Source organism: Polyodon spathula, chromosome 42 (assembly GCF_017654505.1).
Source record: "Polyodon spathula isolate WHYD16114869_AA chromosome 42, ASM1765450v1, whole genome shotgun sequence".
Classification (NCBI taxonomy): Eukaryota; Metazoa; Chordata; class Actinopteri; order Acipenseriformes; family Polyodontidae; genus Polyodon; species Polyodon spathula.
In genome coordinates, this window is record NC_054575.1 from 2,744,724 (window position 1) to 2,764,360 (window position 19,637).

The 19,637-nt window shown below is 43.1% G+C and overlaps 1 protein-coding gene and 1 long non-coding RNA gene across 2 annotated transcripts; one reads left to right on the plus strand and one right to left on the minus strand.

The window, feature by feature from the left end:
* Positions 1–36: 36 nt before the first annotated feature.
* Positions 37–10,626, plus strand: LOC121305170. The gene is made up of 4 exons (XR_005948052.1): positions 37–229; positions 557–635; positions 2,351–2,474; positions 10,539–10,626. It is a non-coding gene; the product is annotated as an uncharacterized LOC121305170 (long non-coding RNA).
* Positions 2,312–18,325, minus strand: LOC121305150 (myosin-7). Its single transcript, XM_041236689.1, has 38 exons — positions 18,265–18,325; positions 15,819–16,027; positions 14,813–14,956; positions 14,581–14,737; positions 14,460–14,487; positions 14,224–14,323; positions 14,022–14,114; positions 13,780–13,843; positions 13,563–13,661; positions 12,704–12,807; positions 12,074–12,212; positions 11,725–11,843; positions 11,326–11,475; positions 10,974–11,144; positions 10,536–10,845; positions 10,230–10,306; positions 9,941–10,146; positions 9,733–9,856; positions 8,943–9,079; positions 8,597–8,852; positions 8,202–8,444; positions 7,950–8,126; positions 7,628–7,773; positions 7,448–7,538; positions 6,965–7,354; positions 6,728–6,854; positions 6,452–6,570; positions 6,167–6,363; positions 5,682–5,865; positions 5,395–5,560; positions 5,168–5,292; positions 4,715–5,023; positions 4,339–4,542; positions 3,948–4,244; positions 3,759–3,863; positions 3,576–3,671; positions 3,335–3,469; positions 2,312–2,447 (listed from the first exon to the last, which is right to left on the minus strand). The coding sequence occupies exons 2-38, from the start codon at positions 16,017–16,019 to the stop codon at positions 2,427–2,429; spliced, it is 5,811 nt and encodes a 1,936-aa protein (XP_041092623.1). The 5' UTR covers positions 16,020–16,027; positions 18,265–18,325; the 3' UTR covers positions 2,312–2,426.
* Positions 18,326–19,637: the final 1,312 nt, after the last annotated feature.

Genomic DNA, 19,637 nt, shown 5'->3' on the forward strand with positions numbered 1-19,637 from the left:
TTTATTATTATAATAATAATAATAATAATAATAATAATAATAATTTACCAGAATTCTAATGCTGCCTGTAGTTGGTACATATATAGATGTACTTGTATTTTTAGTCAAGATTTATCTAGATTCTAGAAAATGCTCATGTTATCAAACAGTTTTTAAGGTTAATTCTGTAGGTTCTCAGGATTAAGCTCCTGGATTCACTACTGTTAACAAGGACACAGCCAAGGAAAGGGTATGTTCATGACCGTAACTAGCTGAGAGGACACAGATGTCTAGCCCTCGGTTGTTTTTTTGCATCATCAATGCAGATGCTCATGTAAAAAGTCTTGTAAAGTACAAAAGACTCTAATTTTCTCTGTTGGTTTTGCTGTGCAACATAGATTTGGAGGTTGAATAGTAAATACCAAGCAGTCATATAAATACTGCCAGCTATAGCCTGAAAACTAAGTTTGATTGGTAGAATGCCAGCTCTGGTTATGACGCTGGGTACGTTTAGGAAATATTAAAAAACTTTCGAAATTACATATTATGAAACATAGCCATGTCCCCATTTCTGCAGGCATGTTACAATGAAGAATTCTTGTGCCACACCCCACTGCTAAAAGAGAGCACCACAGAGTGGAGAGGGACACTGAGAGGTAAGATACATTATTCTCTGGCCAGTCATCTGGGCTATCCACCACTTCACCCAGTGCCTCTTAACACATAACGACAGTTTCAAGCTAAAGCATTGATAGATGAAATGGTAGCCGTATTAGTCCAGAGATGATAGACAAAGAGAAGGAGAAGTGACGCCTTTTATTGGACTAGCTAAATAATAATTATTCACAAGCTTTCAAGACCTCAGAGGTCTCTTCAGGTGAAAGTAGGAAAGCGAGATTGATCAAAGTGAAATAATACATTTCATGATTACGGTGAAATAAAATTGACCACATCAGTCTCCCGTTGCTGCTGCACTGAGGACGATGGCCTGCCTTCAGCCACGAACTCACAAGGGGAATGGGATCAGATCTCTCCAGTGGGTGGGTTTGGTAACATCCATAAACAGGTGGGAAGCCAGGCTCTGTACCCCAGTTCGGTTACCGTAACTTTCTGTCCATGTCGTTTAGGGCTGAAAAGCCATATTCGCATTCCGCAGAAGTAGCAAGGCAAGTTTACAAGAGTTTTCACCCAGCTTCTATATTAAAGGCACTGAGAAAGACTTCTTATCAAAATGTTTGTAATAGAATATTGCTTATTTTAGTTTCTTTTAGTACTATAGTATGTCATTTCTAGTTGGGGTCTTTTATTATTTTTAAATGTACCGTTATTGCAGCTTTCATTGGACTCTATGAAGCTGAGTGAGTTCATTCTATATAGAGGGGGTGCAATTCAATATGTTAACAAGGGAACATTATTCAGCAGCTTTCACTGGACTCTATGAAGCTGAGGGAGTTCATTCTATATAGAGGGGGTGCAATTCAATATGTTAACAAGGGAACATTATTCAGCAGCTTTCACTGGACTCTATGAAGCTGAGGGAGTTCATTCTATATAGAGGGGGTGCAATTCAATATGTTAACAAGGGAACATTATTCAGCAGCTTTTGGAGTCTATTGGAGTTCATTCTATGAAGCAAAATGTATTACTTCTAGAGGGTGAGGCAAAACTTTCGGCCAAAGCTGTAGACAGTTGTATTTTGTATGACTAGCGTGACTAACACAGTTGATTGGGACTGTCAATGGAAATTAGCCTACTGGTATCAATGGAAATTAGCCTACTGGTGTCATGCAAGTGATACTTATGTTATAATTGTATGTGTCCCTGATAATTAAATACAACAAAAAATAAATAAACAAGAAATGTTGATTAACTGTTGCCTTGTGTGCTGGGTGTGAATTACGTAAGTTCTGGTCTTCAGAGATTGTTTTTGAATTGTTTTTGCAGGCGGCCCCTGGCCGTTCCCTCAACCCTGTCCTTTGACGGTGTCTTTTTGGGAAATTCTCTTTAATTTACTCGTTTTATTCGTGGTCCACTGTGTGTGTTTGGTTGCCCTGTTCACACTTAGTTCTGGTCCCGAGTTTTGCTGTGCCTCCTAATAGACTGCTAATCCTCTGGACATGAGCACATTGAATAGGGCCACTCAAGGTTAATGAGGGGCTGTGTTTGCTTTTCGTTTCACGCTGAGGGAACCATTAGAAGAAGCAGCAGAGTGCTCCGCTAATACACCAGTTACACTCACTACAATGAGAACAGAGCTTCAGTTACTGACCTTCATGGAGTCTGCATGTTTTTTTTTTTTTCAACACAAACACACACCACAGGAGCATCATAATTCATTTTCAAATGCATTTTATTTCTACTGAATGTACAGGAAGGGGAGAAGAATGGCAGAAGGGACACTAAACCACAGCAGACAAGAGTTTTTCAGAAAGGTCCGTCTGAGAGCTTTACTCTTCATCCAGCCCTTTCTGGAAGGGGAAAGAGAGACAGACTGGGTGAGTAGCAGCTCTGTGATCAGCATGGGTTTATTTCAGTTCCACATATTTTAGTGGAGCTCCACAGTCTAGGAAAGGGGGCGAGTTAGTGTTTCTAAAAAAGTGACTCAAAACCCCTAAAAAATAGTCTTTCTTTCTGTCTTGTGAAGGAAGCGAGTTGGTAAAATGCCCACCCTTGCTCTGCGAATCAATGCTTTATGAGAATGTTTAGCAAAATAGAGACAAGCACTGTTAACCACAATACACTATCTAAAATCTGATAAGTTATCGCAGTAAAATTCTGCTGAGTTCTGCATGTTATACTTTCAGTTGTTATGGTGATATGTACTTACCATTTTGTGCTTTGTTTTTAAACTATTGCTCCATTTCCTATACGAAGTTCTGATGCGTGCCACCAAAAGGTGCTTTCTTCCGACAGCAGCAGTGATGTCTCGTGTACATTGTCTCCCTCCTTTACCACAATTCATATTGACCGCAGCGTAGCAGTTAAAAAATACCTTGTATTCAATGCTCTGTCTCTACAAGTACAGCATTCTAGGAAAACAGCTTCTTAAAGTTAAAATTTCAAGTTGCCGGTTTGTATTTATTGTTTGTTCGCAACACAAAAGCAACGCAAGCACATGGCAGCACGCATCAGGACACCACAGAGGAAATGGGGGCTGCTAGATTTGGTAATCACCGGTGCCTTTGAAGAAGCTTATACAACAGCACCACTTAGACATTTTTGATAAAGTAATGAAGCAATCACAATAAGTGTCTAAGATGCCAGTTCATGTCTAGATTTAATAACAGGCAAGGTCAAGTACTATCAGGGACATGACAAACATGACAGGTGAGAGGGGGAGGCTGAAAGCACTCACCTTGCCCCCGATGTCACGGGTCTTGGCCCGGAGCTTGTTGACCTGAGACTCGGCGATATCAGCCCTCTCCTCCGCCTCGTCCAGCTCATGCTGCAGCTTCCGGAACTTGCCCAGGTTAGTGTTGGCATTCTCCTCCTGACAGTGACACACAAGGGCAAAGTCAGTGGTTCATCTGTAACACTGGGCTCAATGGAAACTGCTTGAACGCTGGGATGAGAAGAGAATGCAGAGAGTTACTTACAGCCTCCTCCGCGGTTCTCTTGTACGACTTCACCTTCATCTGCAGCTTGTCCACCAGGTCCTGCAGGCGGGCCATATTCTTACGGTCCTCCTCAGTCTGAAAGAAACAATTCATTAATCACACCTCAGTCATTCGCAAGGACATTCACTGTATCAGTTGCATTGAAGAATAGAATGGAGATACCTGGTAGGTCAGCTCTTTGATGCGTCTCTCATATTTCTTGACTCCCTTCACAGCTTCGCTGCTCTTCTTCTGCTCCCCTTCCAGCTCATTCTCCAGCTCCCGCACCTGAAATCGCAGTGTCAGAAAGGTGTCAGGTCCTGATGGCTAGCAGATTCAATAAATCGAAAGCTGTAACTGTCAGCCACTTACGCGGGCCTCAAGCTTTTGCAGCTGCTTTTTGCCGCCCTTCATGGCGATTTGCTCGGCCTCATCCAGGCGGTGCTGCAGGTCCTTGATGGTCTGCTCCATGTTCTTCTTCATGCGCTCCAGGTGAGCGCTGGTGTCCTGCTCCTTCTTCAGCTCCTCTGCCATCATGGCAGCATCAGTGATGGCCTTCTTGGCTTTCTCCTCAGCGTTCCTGCACTCCTGCACAGCCTCCTCCACCTCTGTCTGCAGCTGGGATGTGTCGGCCTCCAGCTTCTTCTTCTGGTTAATCAGGCTGGTGTTCTGCACAGAGAGTGAAAGAGACCCAGGTTACAGAGGACTGACTGGGGAATCAGGCTTGTATTCCATAGTCATCTCTGCTCCAGTGCTGTCGTACCTGTGAGTGCAGGAGTTGAACCCTCTCACTGATGTCCAGCAGCTCCTGTTCAGCCAGCTTGCGGCCTCTATCTGTCTGCTCCAACACCACCCTAAGCTCCTCCAGCTCAGCCTGCAGGAGATTGTTGCGTCTCTCCACTATGGCGATGTTCTCCTTCAGGTCATCGTTGGCACGAAGGGAGTCATCCAGCTGGAGCTGAGCATCCTGGAGGCCAAAGAGGACAAAACAAGATTAAGCTTCCACGAAGGGGGAAGATAACTGCTAATCGGTGTCCAAAACCAGACATCTTTGTGAAGAATACTGAATTCATCTTAACAACAAGCCAACGCTATCAGAGAGGATCTTATTGTTTATCAAAAGAAAAGAGCAGCGTTACCTTCAGGTTAGCGTGGACGCTCTTGAGCTGCTTCTGTGACTCTGCAGCAATCCTGTTGGCCTGGCTGAGCTGGATCTCCATCTCATTGAGGTCTCCCTCCATCTTCTTCTTCAGCCTGAGGGCCTCGTTCCTGCTGCGGGTCTCTGACTCCAGTGAGGTCTGCAGGGATTCAATCACTCTCTGGTAGTTCCTCTTGGCCTGATCCATCTCCTCATCCTTCTCAGTCAGCTTGCGCTCAATCTCAGCCTTCACCTGGTTAAACTCCAGCTGAGCTCGCAGGATCTTCCCTTCCTCGTGCTCCAGGGAGGCCTGTCAGGACAATAAGTTCTTTAGGATACACTCTGATTGATACAAAGCTTCCTATCCTAATATCTATTAATCTGCACCTTTTTTTGGTACATCTTGCCTGTGTTTCTTCCTCCTAGAATCCCAGTGTCTGTATCTCTCACTCACCTCAGCCTCTTCCAGAGCAGACTGTATTTCAGACTTCTCCTGCTCCAGCTGCTTCCTAACCTTTTCCAGCTCATGGATGGTCTTGCCTCCCTCACCGAGTTGCTCAGTCAGGTCAGAGATTTCCTCTGGGTAAATAAGAACATTCCTTCAGTACAACGGCTTCTCAAAACGGGTTCAGAATTAGAAACACAGCTGACACAAGAATTGTGTGAGTTTGGATCCCCCACCTTGCAGGTTCTTGTTCTCCCTCTTCAGGGTCTCCAGATTGTCCAGAGACTCCTCATAAGCGTTCTTCAGCTTGAAGAGTTCAGTGCTCAGGGACCTGGACTCCTTCTGGGAGCCCTCCAGCTCACTCTGCGACTCTTCAAACTTCTGCTTCCACTCGTTCAGGACCTGGTATGGGCACGGTGAGAACAAGTCATTACAGTCACATTGTACAAAAGGGTTTCAAAATACAGCGGCCACCCATAACTAAGCCTAATGCATTCTCTTCATCGAAACCCCCGAATCTCACCTTGTCAAAGTTCCTCTGCTTCTTGTCCAGAGCAGCGGCTGCTGCGTTGGACCTCTCCAGATCCACCATGAGATCTTCAATCTCGTTCTGCAGCCTGTGTTTGGTCTTCTCCAGGGAGGAGCATTTAGCATTCACAGCCTCGACGGCTTCCTCCGCGTCCTGCAGCCTCTGAGCCAGCTTCTTCCTGGGAGATGGGGAAGGAGGGACAGCTTTCAGTCCTATCAGAGGTGCTAATTAACTGTATAGCAGTCTTACACGAGAGCTTCATATATCAGTTTCACTCTATGTTCTCAGAGCTGCACAGTCTGCAAGTAGACAAACTTTTTGTTCGTCTTATATTGTAATTAAAACATAACGCAAACAAAAAGCTTATCTGTCAGAAGAAAAGTTATTTTACTGTCACCTGGAGGTCTATAACGCTTCCAAAGTCTTGGTCATATTCTAGAACTAACTTAGCTATAGATAATATGTTTAGTTGCCCTTACTTGGCCTCCTCAAGCTCCTCAGTTCTCTGGATGGCGTCAGTCTCATATTTGGTTCTCCACTGTGCCACCTCCGAGTTAGCCTTGGAGAGACTGCGCTGGAGCTCAGCCTTGGCCTCCTGCTCCTCCTCATACTGCTCCCTCAGGAGGTCTGAGTCGTGGCGGGCAGACTGCACTGCATGGGCAAGTGCGTTCTTCGCCTGGGGAGACACCAAACAGCTTACTATATAGAAACCTGGCTTTCAGACACCCTGTTTCATCAGAAGACAGTATTTGATGCTGATTTACCTTCACTTCCTCTTCCAGTTGTCTTTTGAGGTCATCAACCTGCTGAGTGTAGGACTGCTTGCCTCTGGTCAGCTGAGAGACAAGAGATTCCTTCTCTTCAAGACGTCTGGCAAGCTCAGCTAAAAGACAAAACCGAAGATGTGTGTCTTAGAACTCTGACCACCTCAAAAACATTCTGGATCCACTGATAATGAAGTATTTTTTAGATCTCCTTCTTGGAGATTGACCATAATATTACATCCTCAAAATAGCAATGTTGTTATATTCAACTCTTACCATTCTCAGTCTGCAGCTTAGCTTTCTGTGTTGTAAAGTCATTGATGGTGCGTTGACCTTCTTCAGCCTTGGTCCTGTATTCATTCATCTGATCTTCCAGAGTCCTGCACATCTTTTCCAAGTTAGCCTGCATGTGAGGTTTAGATACATATTAAATGGAAACGGATAGGATCTCGAACAGTCAATACGGGATCCTGGTGACCCTCCCTGCACACTGTGTAGAACTGTATTTCCTACCTTGGCTTTAGCAACATGCTCCATATTGGAGACCACGTCGTCCAGCTCCAGTTTGAACTCGCTCTTTTCCTTCTCTAGTTTCTGCTTGACTCTCTGCAGGTTGTCAATCTGCTCCCCGAGCTCAGCCGTGCTATCAGCATGTTTCTTGCGCAGAGTGGAGGACGTGGCTTCATGCTGCAGCGTGGCCTCTTCAAGGTCTCGCCGCAGCTTCAGGAACTCAGCCTCCCTCTTCTTGTTCATCTCGATCTGGGCTGAGGTGGCCCCGCCCGCCTCCTCCAGCCTCTCACTGAGCTCCTCCAGCTCCCGGGACAAGTCTGCCCGCTGCTTCTCCACCTTGGCACGGGCAGCTCTCTCTGCCTCCAGCTCCTCCTCTAACTCCTCAATGCGGGCCTGGGGAAGGGGCAATGAGACCGTGACACAGGGATGAGTAGGGAAGGAATACAGAGCGCATGCAGGTAAGGCAAAAGGTCGGCTTTAAATTACCTGAAGCTCCTTCAGTTTCTTCTGGTACTGGGCTGACAGTGCCTGCTCATCCTCAATTTTACTGTTGAGCTGGCTAATCTCAAAGTCTTTCCTGCAAGAAATTGTCAACAGTGTGGTTATATCACATTCCTGCCATCCTTTATCTGTATAGAACACACCATGGCTGTATCTTTGACATACTTCTTCAGCCGCTCCTCCTGTTGCTGCTTATCATTCTCCAGGTCCATTATGCTCTCCTGGGTCAACTTCAAGTCTCCTTCCAGCTTCCTCTTGGCTCTTTCAAGGTCCATCCGCACCTTCTTTTCTTGCTCCAGTGAGCCTTCAAGCTGGTAGGGGTAAAAACTTTCGCTTGTTAACAAAGGGTTGTTCAATTTCCAAGTCTCTAACTTGGACAGCTCCATAACTTTCTATTTTATTCATCTACACACTAGCCTTGCAAAGCAAAATCCTGTTATTTGAGTGGCTGTGTGGGACATATCTGATAACTCCCAGAGTGACTCACATCGTCGACCTGCTGCTCCAGCTTTGCTTTGGCCTTGGTCAGGGTGTTCACTTTGTCCTCCTCACTCTGCAGGTCATCCAGGGTTTGCTGGTGAGCCTCCTGCAGAGCCTTCTTCTCCTTGGTTAGCCTGGCGATGATATCATCCAGAGCCGCCATTTCCTCAGTCAGGTTCTTCACCTATTAATCAGACAGAAGAGACTCAGCACCCAAAGCGCTTACAAAGAGGAGTTTCACAGACAGACAGATACTAACCTTGTTCTCAGTGGCGTGCTTCTCCTTTTCCACTTTGGCTAGAGTGAGTTCCAGATCATCAATATCCTTCTTCAGCTCAGAGCACTCGTCCTCCAGCTTCCTCTTCTTGGCCGTCAGCTCACCATTCATCTCCTCCTCATCCTCCAGCCTCTCCGTCAGCTCTTTGGTTTTCGCCTCCAGTTGAATCTTGTTCTTGATCAGCTGGTCACACCTCTCCTCTGAATCACAAAGATTGTCTTGTTCCTGGAGAGCAAACAGTAGAGTAATTATCATTACCTCCTAGGATTTAACCTTTTGGCCATAATTCTACCTTAGTTATGTACAGCATTTATGTCCAGGCAAGGCAAGCAAGATTATTTTGTAACCCAGAAGGAGCTCAGAAATGTTTCACTCACGGTCTGGACTTGCAGCTGCAGGTCGTTCTTCTCTTGGAGAAGAGAGACCATCTTCTCTTCCAGCTCCTTTCTGCGGGCCTCAGACTTGGCATAAGCCTCCTTGAGTTTCATGAACTCATCCTTCATGTTGGCCATCTCTTTCTCATTCTCTGCGCTCTTCAGCAGAGGCTTGATCTTGAAGAAGAGCTTCATCCAGGGCCAGTTCTTCACACCCATAAAAGCACGGACGTTCCACTGGATTACCAGCAGGGCATCTCTGCAGAAGTAAAGTAACAGTAACATTAGCAAAAAAATAGAATTGTTTAGGAATTATTTGTATAGGGTTTGAAGAGACAGCCACCCTTACCTGCGCTCAACCATCTTATGGTACTCAATTCTTGAGAGAAGACCGCGAGACTGGGCTTGGATCCGGGTGATGATGCGAGCCAAGCGCTCATCTCTCATCTCTTCCAGCTGACCCAGGAGACCAGCCTTGAAGAACACCTGGCACCAAAACAAAAGGGAGCTCCTAAACCCTTTGCAGTCCATTTATTCAGCGCTTGTCAGACCCGTCGGGTCCAGTTTATTTTCACACGCACTGTTTATTTCACACACGCTGTTTAAAATATATTTTTTTCAGATTAAAACAGGTTTAAAAGGCATTGAATCGCAAAAGGACACTCAGTACTGTATCTACAGCCAAGCCCCACCCCTTGTTCGCTGTAATTTTCAGATACCTCTTTATAGACTGATAAATCCTCTCCTGATCATTCGTTTTATCACCAAACTCCTCAATAATGTGATCCAAGTCATTATTTTATTACTATAACATCTCAAAAAGCTCTGCAAATGTCCGTGGTATTCTTTGAGCGCTAGATGCAGAAGCAGCTCTCTCTTTTGTTATGTCCATGTTATCTCTGTAATGCATGGGGCCATGAGATCGGCTCCTATCGGTCTTAATTGGCCATTTAATGGTTTTTCGCGGCTTTTTACGAGAAAAAATGACTAGAGACCTGTGCTTTACGTCCTTTTGTTAATGTCGGTCAGGGTCCAACATCGGACTGGAAAGGGAAAATTGTAATGTCGGACCTGGTCCGGCACAGGACTGCTAGTTTTAAATCAAACAAAAGCATTCAGTGGAAAGGTTTCAACCTTACCTTTGTGTGTCCAAATCTGTACTGGGTGTGATCAATTTCCAGGGATCCCAGCAGTTTTTCAGATCCCTTCTTGCTGTCTATGAACTGGCCCTCTGGGATGGCAGAAGGGTTCAGGATACGGTATCTGTGAAGGGAGACAGGGACTCAGTTGGGTTTCTACAAAGCACTACAAGAGAAATTGAACAAGGGCACTGCTTGAGAGATGTACCTCTGTTTGAAGTCTCCGTACAGGATCCTGTTGGGGAAGCCCTTCCTGCAGATTCTGATGCCTTCCAGCACACCGTTACAGCGGAGCTGGTGCATCACCAGAGGGTTTTCCATCGCACCCGGAGTCTTGGTCTCATTAGGGATGATGCAGCGCACAAAGTGAGGATGTGTTGACCTCAGGTTGGTCATCAGCTTGTTCAGATTTTCCTGCAGATGAAAAGATAAAGATTGAGGGCTTTCCGTTATCAACAATCTTTCCTGAAAATCTTTTCCCCTTTTCAATCACTCACCCTGTGGAGAGCAGACACAGTCTGGAAGGAAGATCCCTTCTTCTTTGTCCCCTTCTTTTTATCTGCGTCTTGCATTGCTAAGCAGAAAAAATAAGGTTATGTTGAACCCCTGAATGAAATAGGATGTCTTAAATAAACACATATATTAAAAAGCAACTGTACCATGATGTTTTAAGCCACTTGCTTAAACACTATTTCAACCTCAATGGGGGTGAAAGAGAGTGACCTCTCTGTTAGGAAATGTGTTTTCAACCATCTTATGTGATAGATGTGCTATTGTAATTATCAATCTTTGTCTTTTCTTACCAGACTCAGCTCCAGCATAGTTGGCAAAGAGGGAGGCGAGAAGCTTGAGGGAAGACTTCTGGTAGAGCCCGACCACAGTCTCATTCAGAGGGTCCTTGTTCTTCATCAGCCAGTTTATGATGTTATAATCTACAATGCCAGCATAGTGGCCCAGGGCAAAGTGGGCCTCTGGCTTTCCTTTGACGTTCCTGGGCTTTTGGAAGTTTGCGGATTTGCCCAGATGGTTGTCGTACAGCTTGGCTTTGAAGGTCATGTCACTGGCCTTGGGGAACATGCACTCCTCTTCAAGGATGGACATGATACCCATGGGCTGATTTCAAAAGAAACATCCAGGTGAGTAAGCAAATATCACATACATACACACATAAATACCAACATACAATTATATAGTTGATGCACACAAAATAAAATGGAAAGTTTTTCTAAAGCACTCCCCACCTTCTCAATGAGGTCGATGCAGGCCTGCAGGTCCATGCCGAAGTCAATGAACACCCACTCGATGCCCTCCTTCTTATATTCCTCCTGCTCCAGCACAAACATGTGGTGGTTGAAGAACTGCTGCAGCTTCTCATTGGTGAAGTTGATGCACAGCTGCTCAAAGCTGTTGAACTGCACAGAGATCAATGCTTTTCGTTAGACCAAAGGCAAATAATTTGACGGTATTTCTGAACACACTGGTGAGCTTTTTCCATTCTCTTCTCATGACACTTAGATTAACGTGAACATCATGCAAGTTACCAGCACTTGCTAAATGAGGGAAATGAAAAAAAGAAAAGAGATGCAAACTCACGTCAAAGATCTCGAATCCAGCAATGTCCAGCACACCAATGAAGTACTGGCGGGCCTGTCTCGTCTCTAAGGTCTGGTTGATTCTCACCACCATCCAGTTGAACATTTTCTCATACACTGCCTTGGCCAGTGCACCGATGGAGTAGTTCACCTGCGAGGAAAAAAAAATGACAAATGACAAATAAGTCTCATGTCATACCCCACCCCCCCTTTCCCCAAAACACTCTGGTAACGAAATTCTGTGTTACGGGAGGTTATGCCGTCCGGTGATGTTGACTGATAGAAAGTGTAGGATGACTAAAGGGGTTTACTGTAACAAGGTGCCACCTTTTAAAATGTATCAAAACGTTTCACTTTCGACTTTTGATTCAATAATAGGTGAGACCTGAGGGGTACTCACCTGTTGCACAGTCTGCCCCTTGGTGACCCACTCATTCCCTACTTTAACTCTGGGGTGACACAGTGCCTTCAGGAGGTCAGCAGAGTTCAGCCCCATCAGGTAGGCAGCCTTGTCAGCCTCTGCCGAAAAGAGGAAAAATTTCCTGATGAGAAAACCTCTAGGAAAAACCTCCAAGAGTTTAAAAACCCTAAGGCACAGGGAGACAGGAGATGTGCTTTCTTGTGCTCCCAGCCATCGGCTTCACTGGAACACTTGAAGTGTGAGCCAGCTACAGGGGCGGGCTGCCCACACGCAGCACAAGCTGCAGATTGGGGCTCAATGGGACATTTTCAAGCAGAGTGAGAAACACCTTCAGTGCCATCTTGCTCAGCCTGCTCCTCTCTCTGCTTCATCTTGAACTTCATGTTGCCAAAGTGCATGATGGCCCCGGTCAGCTTGTACGCAGAGTTCTTCTCGTCCTGCGTGAAGCCAAGCACATCAAAGGCATTCTGTGTGTGAGAGAGAGAGAGAGAAGAGAGGTCAGAAACAGACTCTATTCCTAACCAGCAGCGATTTACAGCCAAATTTTTTTGCATCCCCTAGAATTTTAGGATTGAGACATGATTTAAAATATATATATATATATATATATATATATATATATATATATATATATATATATATATATATGTGACCATAATTTAGATATTTTATAATTTAAACCTTGTATGTAACATCGTATAATCAAAGAAAACTACAAAATGAAATCGCAAAGAAGCCAGTAATAGTAGTATTTAATGCTAGATTTCACATTTTTCCAGTCGGTTTTTTGTCGTGAAGTATATGGAAAAACTACAAAGCGGTGTGCAATTCAGTATGTTACAGTAACGTTATTGACCAGGTTTCGTTCGACTTTACGAAGCAAAATGAGTTAATTCTGTAGGGTGATCCAAAACTTTTGGCCAGAGCAGTATACTGATTTAGGGAGGGTTCCACTCACATCAGTGGCCATCAGCTCATCAGCATCGTCGATGGAGGGCACGGTAGTCTCTCCTTGGGAGATGAAAGCATAGTCATAGGGGTTGTTGGTGATCAGCAGCATTTCTGTTGGCAGAATGAATCACAGTCAATAATAATAATAATAATAATATATGTTGTTTTTTTTTAGATAGCGCCTTTCATAGTGGACCACCATCACAAAGCACTTTACAGTGGCAGGCTGTGAACTGTGCATTATATGCAGAGTCACTTATAGGACGTTGATTTAACATCTCATCCGTAGGAAGCACAAGGAGGTGAAGCGACTTGCTCAGGGTCACACACAGCGACACAGATTTGAACCGGTGATCTTCTGGTTACAAGCCGTGGACAGGTGTTTGCGTGCACTGTGAAGTATACAGGTGCTTGCTTGCACTGTGAGGTATACAGGTGCTTGCTTGCACTGTGAGGTATACAGGTGTTTGCTTGCACTGTGATGTAAAGTCTAGATGTGTTGCGTATATCTGTCTGTTGTGTTGCACGTTATCTGCCTGATGTTTCAAAATGAAATTGACTTTCCCAGTTATTGCAACAGATATTACAGTAAAGCTGTGATATTTGGCAGGCAGCACCCTTAGATTAGGGCTATGGTTGGTACCTAAATTGCATGATTCAGGCGTGCCCGTTGTAAGATTTGACCAGCTCATACAACAGCAGTGAAAACAGAGAGCTTAGAGCTATGAAATTTATCCAATAGTAAGAAACAGAATGATATGGTTGGCACCTAGGTTACATAATTTCAGGGCGCCGTCATAGAATTTCTACAGGCACGCAACATGAGCACAACAGCGCTGGATTTAGGGTTGGCTGGCTTCACTTACCCAGCAGCTCTGGCTTCTTGTTGGACAGGATCTGGTAGAAGATGTGATAGTCTCTCTCAGCCTTGAGCTGAAAGACCACACGAGACTTCTCCAGGAGGTCTGGGGTGGAGGCGGGGATAGAAAAGAGTGACATATCCTGCATCACGGTCATGTTTTTAATATGTAATCACAACCAAAAACCTAATACAAATGATACAGCAGATTCTAAATGCCTTACAGGTCTCAATGTCTGCTGAAGCCAGTTTCCCAGAAGTGCCAAAGTGGATTCGGATGAATTTACCCTAAAAAGAGAAAATGAGTAAAATAATGATTTAGACTCTGGCTCACTAGGACCTCATGCTGGGATAAATTGCCTCTGGTCAATGTAATTTACAGAGACTTTACCCAAAACCTCACCTACTCCGCAGCCTTAGTTGCAATCAGTCCATAGACGGTAGAAGTAAAGAAATGAATACTCACAAAACGTGACGAGTTGTCATTCCTCACGGTCTTGGCGTTACCAAAAGCTTCCAATGCTGGGTTGGCCTGGATGATTTGATCCTCCAGGGTCCCCTGTGATAGAACACAAACAGACTTCAGTAACGGCCACAAACTTCAATCCCATAAATCTATTTTCCTGTGATATATATACCCTCAAACACACACTCAGACTCTGACACACCTTGCTAGAAGTAACTGTTTCTTTCTTGACTGCAGCAATGCTGGCAAAATACTGAATGACTCTCTTGGTGTTCACAGTCTTCCCAGCACCGGATTCTCCGCTGTGGGTACAGTAACAAGCAGGGTGAGTGTTTCACATTCCTAGTTCATATCTCTTGCAATTTAATGAGATCTTAAACTCTTCCCTTCAAATACTTCACATATAAGAACGTTAAAATAAATCTCAGATTGACTTACGTGATCAGGATAGACTGGTTTTCTCTGTCTGAAAGAGACAAAACAATGATTGATATTATTATACAAGGTAATATTTTGAATGATATAGCATTTATTTTGTGTGTGTGTTGGTGTGTCTTACCTGTCAGCATGTACTGATATGCATTGTCAGAGATGGAGAAGATGTGAGGGGGAGCCTCAGACCTCTTCTTGCCTCGATATGCATTGACCACATCTGCGTTGTACACAGGCAGCCACTTGTAGGGGTTCACTGTCACACAGAACAGCCCAGAGTAGGTCTGAAAGGAAGAGGCAACACTCAGTATCTGCCAGTCTATCAGAGGGTTTAGGGTTTGAGGTCACTCTGCACTCACATAGATCATCCAGGCTGCGTAACGCTCTTTGAGGTTATACAGCACGGCGGGCTCGTGCAGGAAGGTGAGCATGGCCATGTCCTCAATTTTGTCAAACTTGGGCGGGTTCTGTTGCAGAACCATAGTGTCCTTCACTGTCACAGTCTGCAAAATAAAATAGTTTGGTAGGAGGCTTCTTTATAGAAGAGACTTTTGTCTGTGTGCTGTGTGTCTTGTCTATGTGTGAGGGCTTAGCATTCTAAAACACGTAAAGTGAACTACAGCTCTGGCCAAAAGTTTTGCATCACCTTATAGAATAAATTATTTTTGCTTCATAAAGTCGAATGAAAGCTGCTGAATAATGTTCCCTTGTTAACATATTGAATTGCACCCCCTCTATATAGAATGAACCCCCTCAGCATCATAGAGTCCAGTGAAAGCTGCTGAATAATGTTCCCTTGTTAACATATTGAATTACACCCCCTCTATATAGAATGAACTCCCTCAGCTTCATAGAGTCCAGTGAAAGCTGCTGAAAAATGTTCCCTTGTTAACATATTGAATTGCACCCCCTCTATATAGAATGAACTCCCTCAGCTTCATAGAGTCCAGTGAAAGCTGCTGAATAATGTTCCCTTGTTAACATATTGAATTGCACCCCCTCTATATAGAATGAACTCCCTCAGCTTCATAGAGTCCACTGAAAGCTGCTGAATAATGTTCCCTTGTTAACATATTGAATTGCACCCCCAGCGCTTTGTAGTTTTCCAGATACTGAACGAAAAAACTGACTTAAATTTAAAGAATGTGGCATTTTGAAATTAACAGGAAATAATGAAGCATTTTTATTTCCTTTGATGACAGAGTGTTAAATAAAAGATCTAAATAATGTTCATATAGTTTTTTTTTTTTTTGTCTCATTCCTAGAATTCTAGGTGATGCTAAACTTTTGGCCACAGCTGCAGATGACATAACCACTCCAACTAGATATTTGCACCCTGGGCTTGACAAACTCCATAGTGTTTACCTTGCCATGGTAAGTCTCGGCGGTGACTTTGTCACCGTCGCGGCTGCTGATCGTGGCTTTGACAAACTCCTCCACAGGGTCAGGGACGAAGCACTCCTTCTTCATGTCGAAGGGCTTGGTCTGCGCCTCCAGACGCTCCTTATCGGACTTCCGCAGGTAAGGGGCGGCGGGCCCGAACACTGCCATCTCAGCATCACCCATCGCTGCTTCTGTAGAAAGGTCAGGCCAGCGCAGTCAGTACAGTATCTGCTCATTTGCATAAAACCCAAACCTTTATTGTGCCTTTTCTGTTATATATATATATATATATATATATATATATATATATATATATATATATATATATATATATATATATATAGTTCCTGAGTTTTTCCCAAAATCGGGTTTTAGCAGAAAGAAGCTTAAGTACATTTAAAGGGTACGTAAGGACCTTTTTATTTGATTGTGTTACATGTTCCCCCATGTGTTGCTTCAACTGCTTACGTCGTAAGGTGTGTGTTTTGATTTTATTTATTTGTTTATTTATTTATTTTACATTTTGACCACTTTATTAAACTTTTAAATTGCATTCCCTGCCTCAAGGTGGCTTCTCCTAGCCAGAACTACGATTGCCTGGGGTTAAACAGCAGAGTTCACAGCTTAGGTTTCGTTTTGAGTCAGTTGCTCTTATCAGACTTTGTTAAGGGTAAATAAATTAAACAAAAAAACAGTTACATGCATAAAAAAAACAATCAAACAAACCAAAACAAAAAACTAGAGTCAGGGCGACCATGGCAGGTACTGCGGTTCAGACAGCGAGCATGCGCACAGGACGCCTGGCTCGGGTCTCGCCGTGTAGTAAATGCCGTATCTATATCGTGAAGTTGAAGCAGGGTAATAATGCAAAAGATTCATAAGTGCCGTGCGTCGTAAGTCGAAACTTAGTAAGTCGAGGATCACCTGTAGTGTTTAAAAATAACAAGACCGCATGAGAAGCAAAATTGTCAGCCCTTACACACATATAAAATGATTTCAAATGAGTTAAAGATAGCTCACTGGGCAGCTTTGTATAAAATCATAACCTGTTAGTATATATTTTTTATTTTATACAGAAATCATTAAGTGGAATGAAAGCTTCTGAATAATGTTTCCTTGTTAACTTATTTAATAGCACCCCCTCTATATAGAATGAACTCCCTCAGCTTCATAGAGTCCAGTGAAAGCTGCTGAATAATGTTCCCTTGTTAACATATTGAATTGCACCCCCTCTATATAGAATGAACTCCCTCAGCTTCATAGAGTCCAGTGAAAGCTGCTGAATAATGTTCCCTTGTTAACATATTGAATTGCACCCCCTCTATATAGAATGAACTCCCTCAGCTTCATAGAGTCCAGTGAAAGCTGCTGAATAATGTTCCCTTGTTAACATATTGAATTGCACCCCCTCTATATAGAATGAACTCCCTCAGCTTCATAGAGTCCAGTGAAAGCTGCTGAATAATGTTCCCTTGTTAACATATTGAATTCCACCCCCTCTATATAGAATGAACTCCCTCAGCTTCATAGAGTCCAGTGAAAGCTGCTGAATAATGTTCCCTTGTTAACATATTGAATTGCACCCCCTCTATATAGAATGAACTGATTCAGCTTCATAGAGTCCAGTGAAAGCTGCTGAATAATGTTCCTTTGTTAACATACTGAATTCCACACCAACACTTTGTAGTTTGCCACATACTGACAAAAAACGGAAAAATCTAACATGAAATTCTAACATGAAATAATATTATGGCTTCCGGTAGACTTTTTTTTTTGTGCGATATCATTTTGTAGTTTCTTTGATGACATGATATTAAATAAAAAGACTGTGTTCATATTGTTCATTTGGATTTTTATTCTGGCTCAAACCTGAGATTCTAAACTTTTTTTGCCAGAGCTGTAATGCATTTCCCTGAATAGATAATCGTCTCCTCTTTTAAAAACAATATGCTAAATATTTTAACGAGTGGGACATCCTGCAAATAGAACGGTCTCCCGAAATGTTCCCCTTTTTCTAGGTGGGGAGTTTGTTGCCAGATGTCTTCACTCGGATTGCTAGCTCGTAAAATGACTTGGAATCCCTGAAAAGATAATCATCTCTAAAAACATGCAAGATATTTTAATAAGCAGGACATGTCAGATATACCTGGGTGTTTAGTAAATGAGGGGTGTAGTTTAGTTTAGTTGTGTCGGTAGTGTACGTTATTTTTTTTCTTTCAAAGTTTTGGTAGGACAACTCACACCCCTTGGACTTAAAACAAACTGTTTACAAAAAAATACAATAAAAAACCCATGAAAAAGGAGGTATTAATAAAGCCTGCTTGCGTCCATTTAATACGCCTGTCATAACCTTTTTGTTTCTGCAGAATTACACCAAGCACGACTGATTTTAAGTTGGACCAGGCTGCTCTGTTAGTGGATACCTTACCTGAAGAGTTTCCAGAGAATCAAGTGGCTTCTTATCAACAAGTCTAGAGAGCAAGAAAAACAGGCTGGGGCTTAGATCATTATAATCCGAGCCAAGTCACATGTCATTGATATGGCAAGCACCTTTCATACAAACAAATATATATATATATATATATATAATAGATATAATATATATATAGATATATAATATATATATATATATATACAAGTTCTGGCGACTTAATTTTTGATCTAGATAAAGAATATGACTGAAAACAGCCATTTAAAAAAAAAGATCCAAAAAGTGTTTTTAATTGTAAAAAAAAAAAAAAAAAAGTTTGTATCAGTGAAACAATTAAAAAAAAAAAAGTTGTTAAGACAAAACATTTTGGAAAGTTTGAATACAAAAAAAAAAGACAATAAAAGTTTTGATTGTAAAATAAGAATGCTAATTAGATTGAAAATGCCCCAGCTTCCCAGAGAGAAGGCGATGGAGCATTCCATAATTTATCAGCTTTACAAGAAAAAACTCATCCTTCCGAGTTATTTGTGTTCACTCTAGGGTTATAACACCATCCACACACTCAGAGACTCTGTTGTCTGCTTCACGAAGCCACATATATTAGACTAGCCTTACCCTAGGTACCTGAAATAGTTTAACCAGCTTTTAAACAGTGTAACGGAAACGCAGATGTAAAGTGCCTGTAAAGTCACACACGCTCCCAATTACTCTGCACTACATAGCAACCAAACTGTTACAACACACTGCAGAGCAACGCTAAGTCTCAAATCTATACTGTAAAAAAACAAAAAAATTGCGTCAACAGCAGTGCGTCATGCCGCAGATGAAGCGTAAACATGAATTTCAAAGTGCCAGAGCCTCACACTGCACTCTAGCATGTTAAAGTCACACTGCAGACTCCTCAGATTCATCACAGGTAACGACACAGCACTTTACCCTGCTAAACCCTGGCACACAAGAGCACAGGACTCGACCAAATTAGTCACACCTACGACTTGCAAACGGACGATGGATAAAGGCGTCTGACAAATAACTAATTATAACAATAACAATAATAATAATAATAATAATAATAATAACAGTAGACCCTCCCACAGAAACAGAAACAGTCAGACAGTAGATCAGAGCCCCAGAAACAGACACATATGCTGGACACTCACAGTGACAGGCATCAAGCAGCAATACCATACCTCAGAGTGACCCAAAAGTAATGAACATGGACATTCAGCGACGTGGTCTTTTTTATACTTGCCTCCCACCCTCCCAAAAAGGATAAGCGCGACAGGAACGAGAATAATAGCCCATCCAAAGACAATCAGCTGCTCTCTCTGATTGTTGTTTTGGCACAGGCCTCAAGGGCAGAAGGGTTT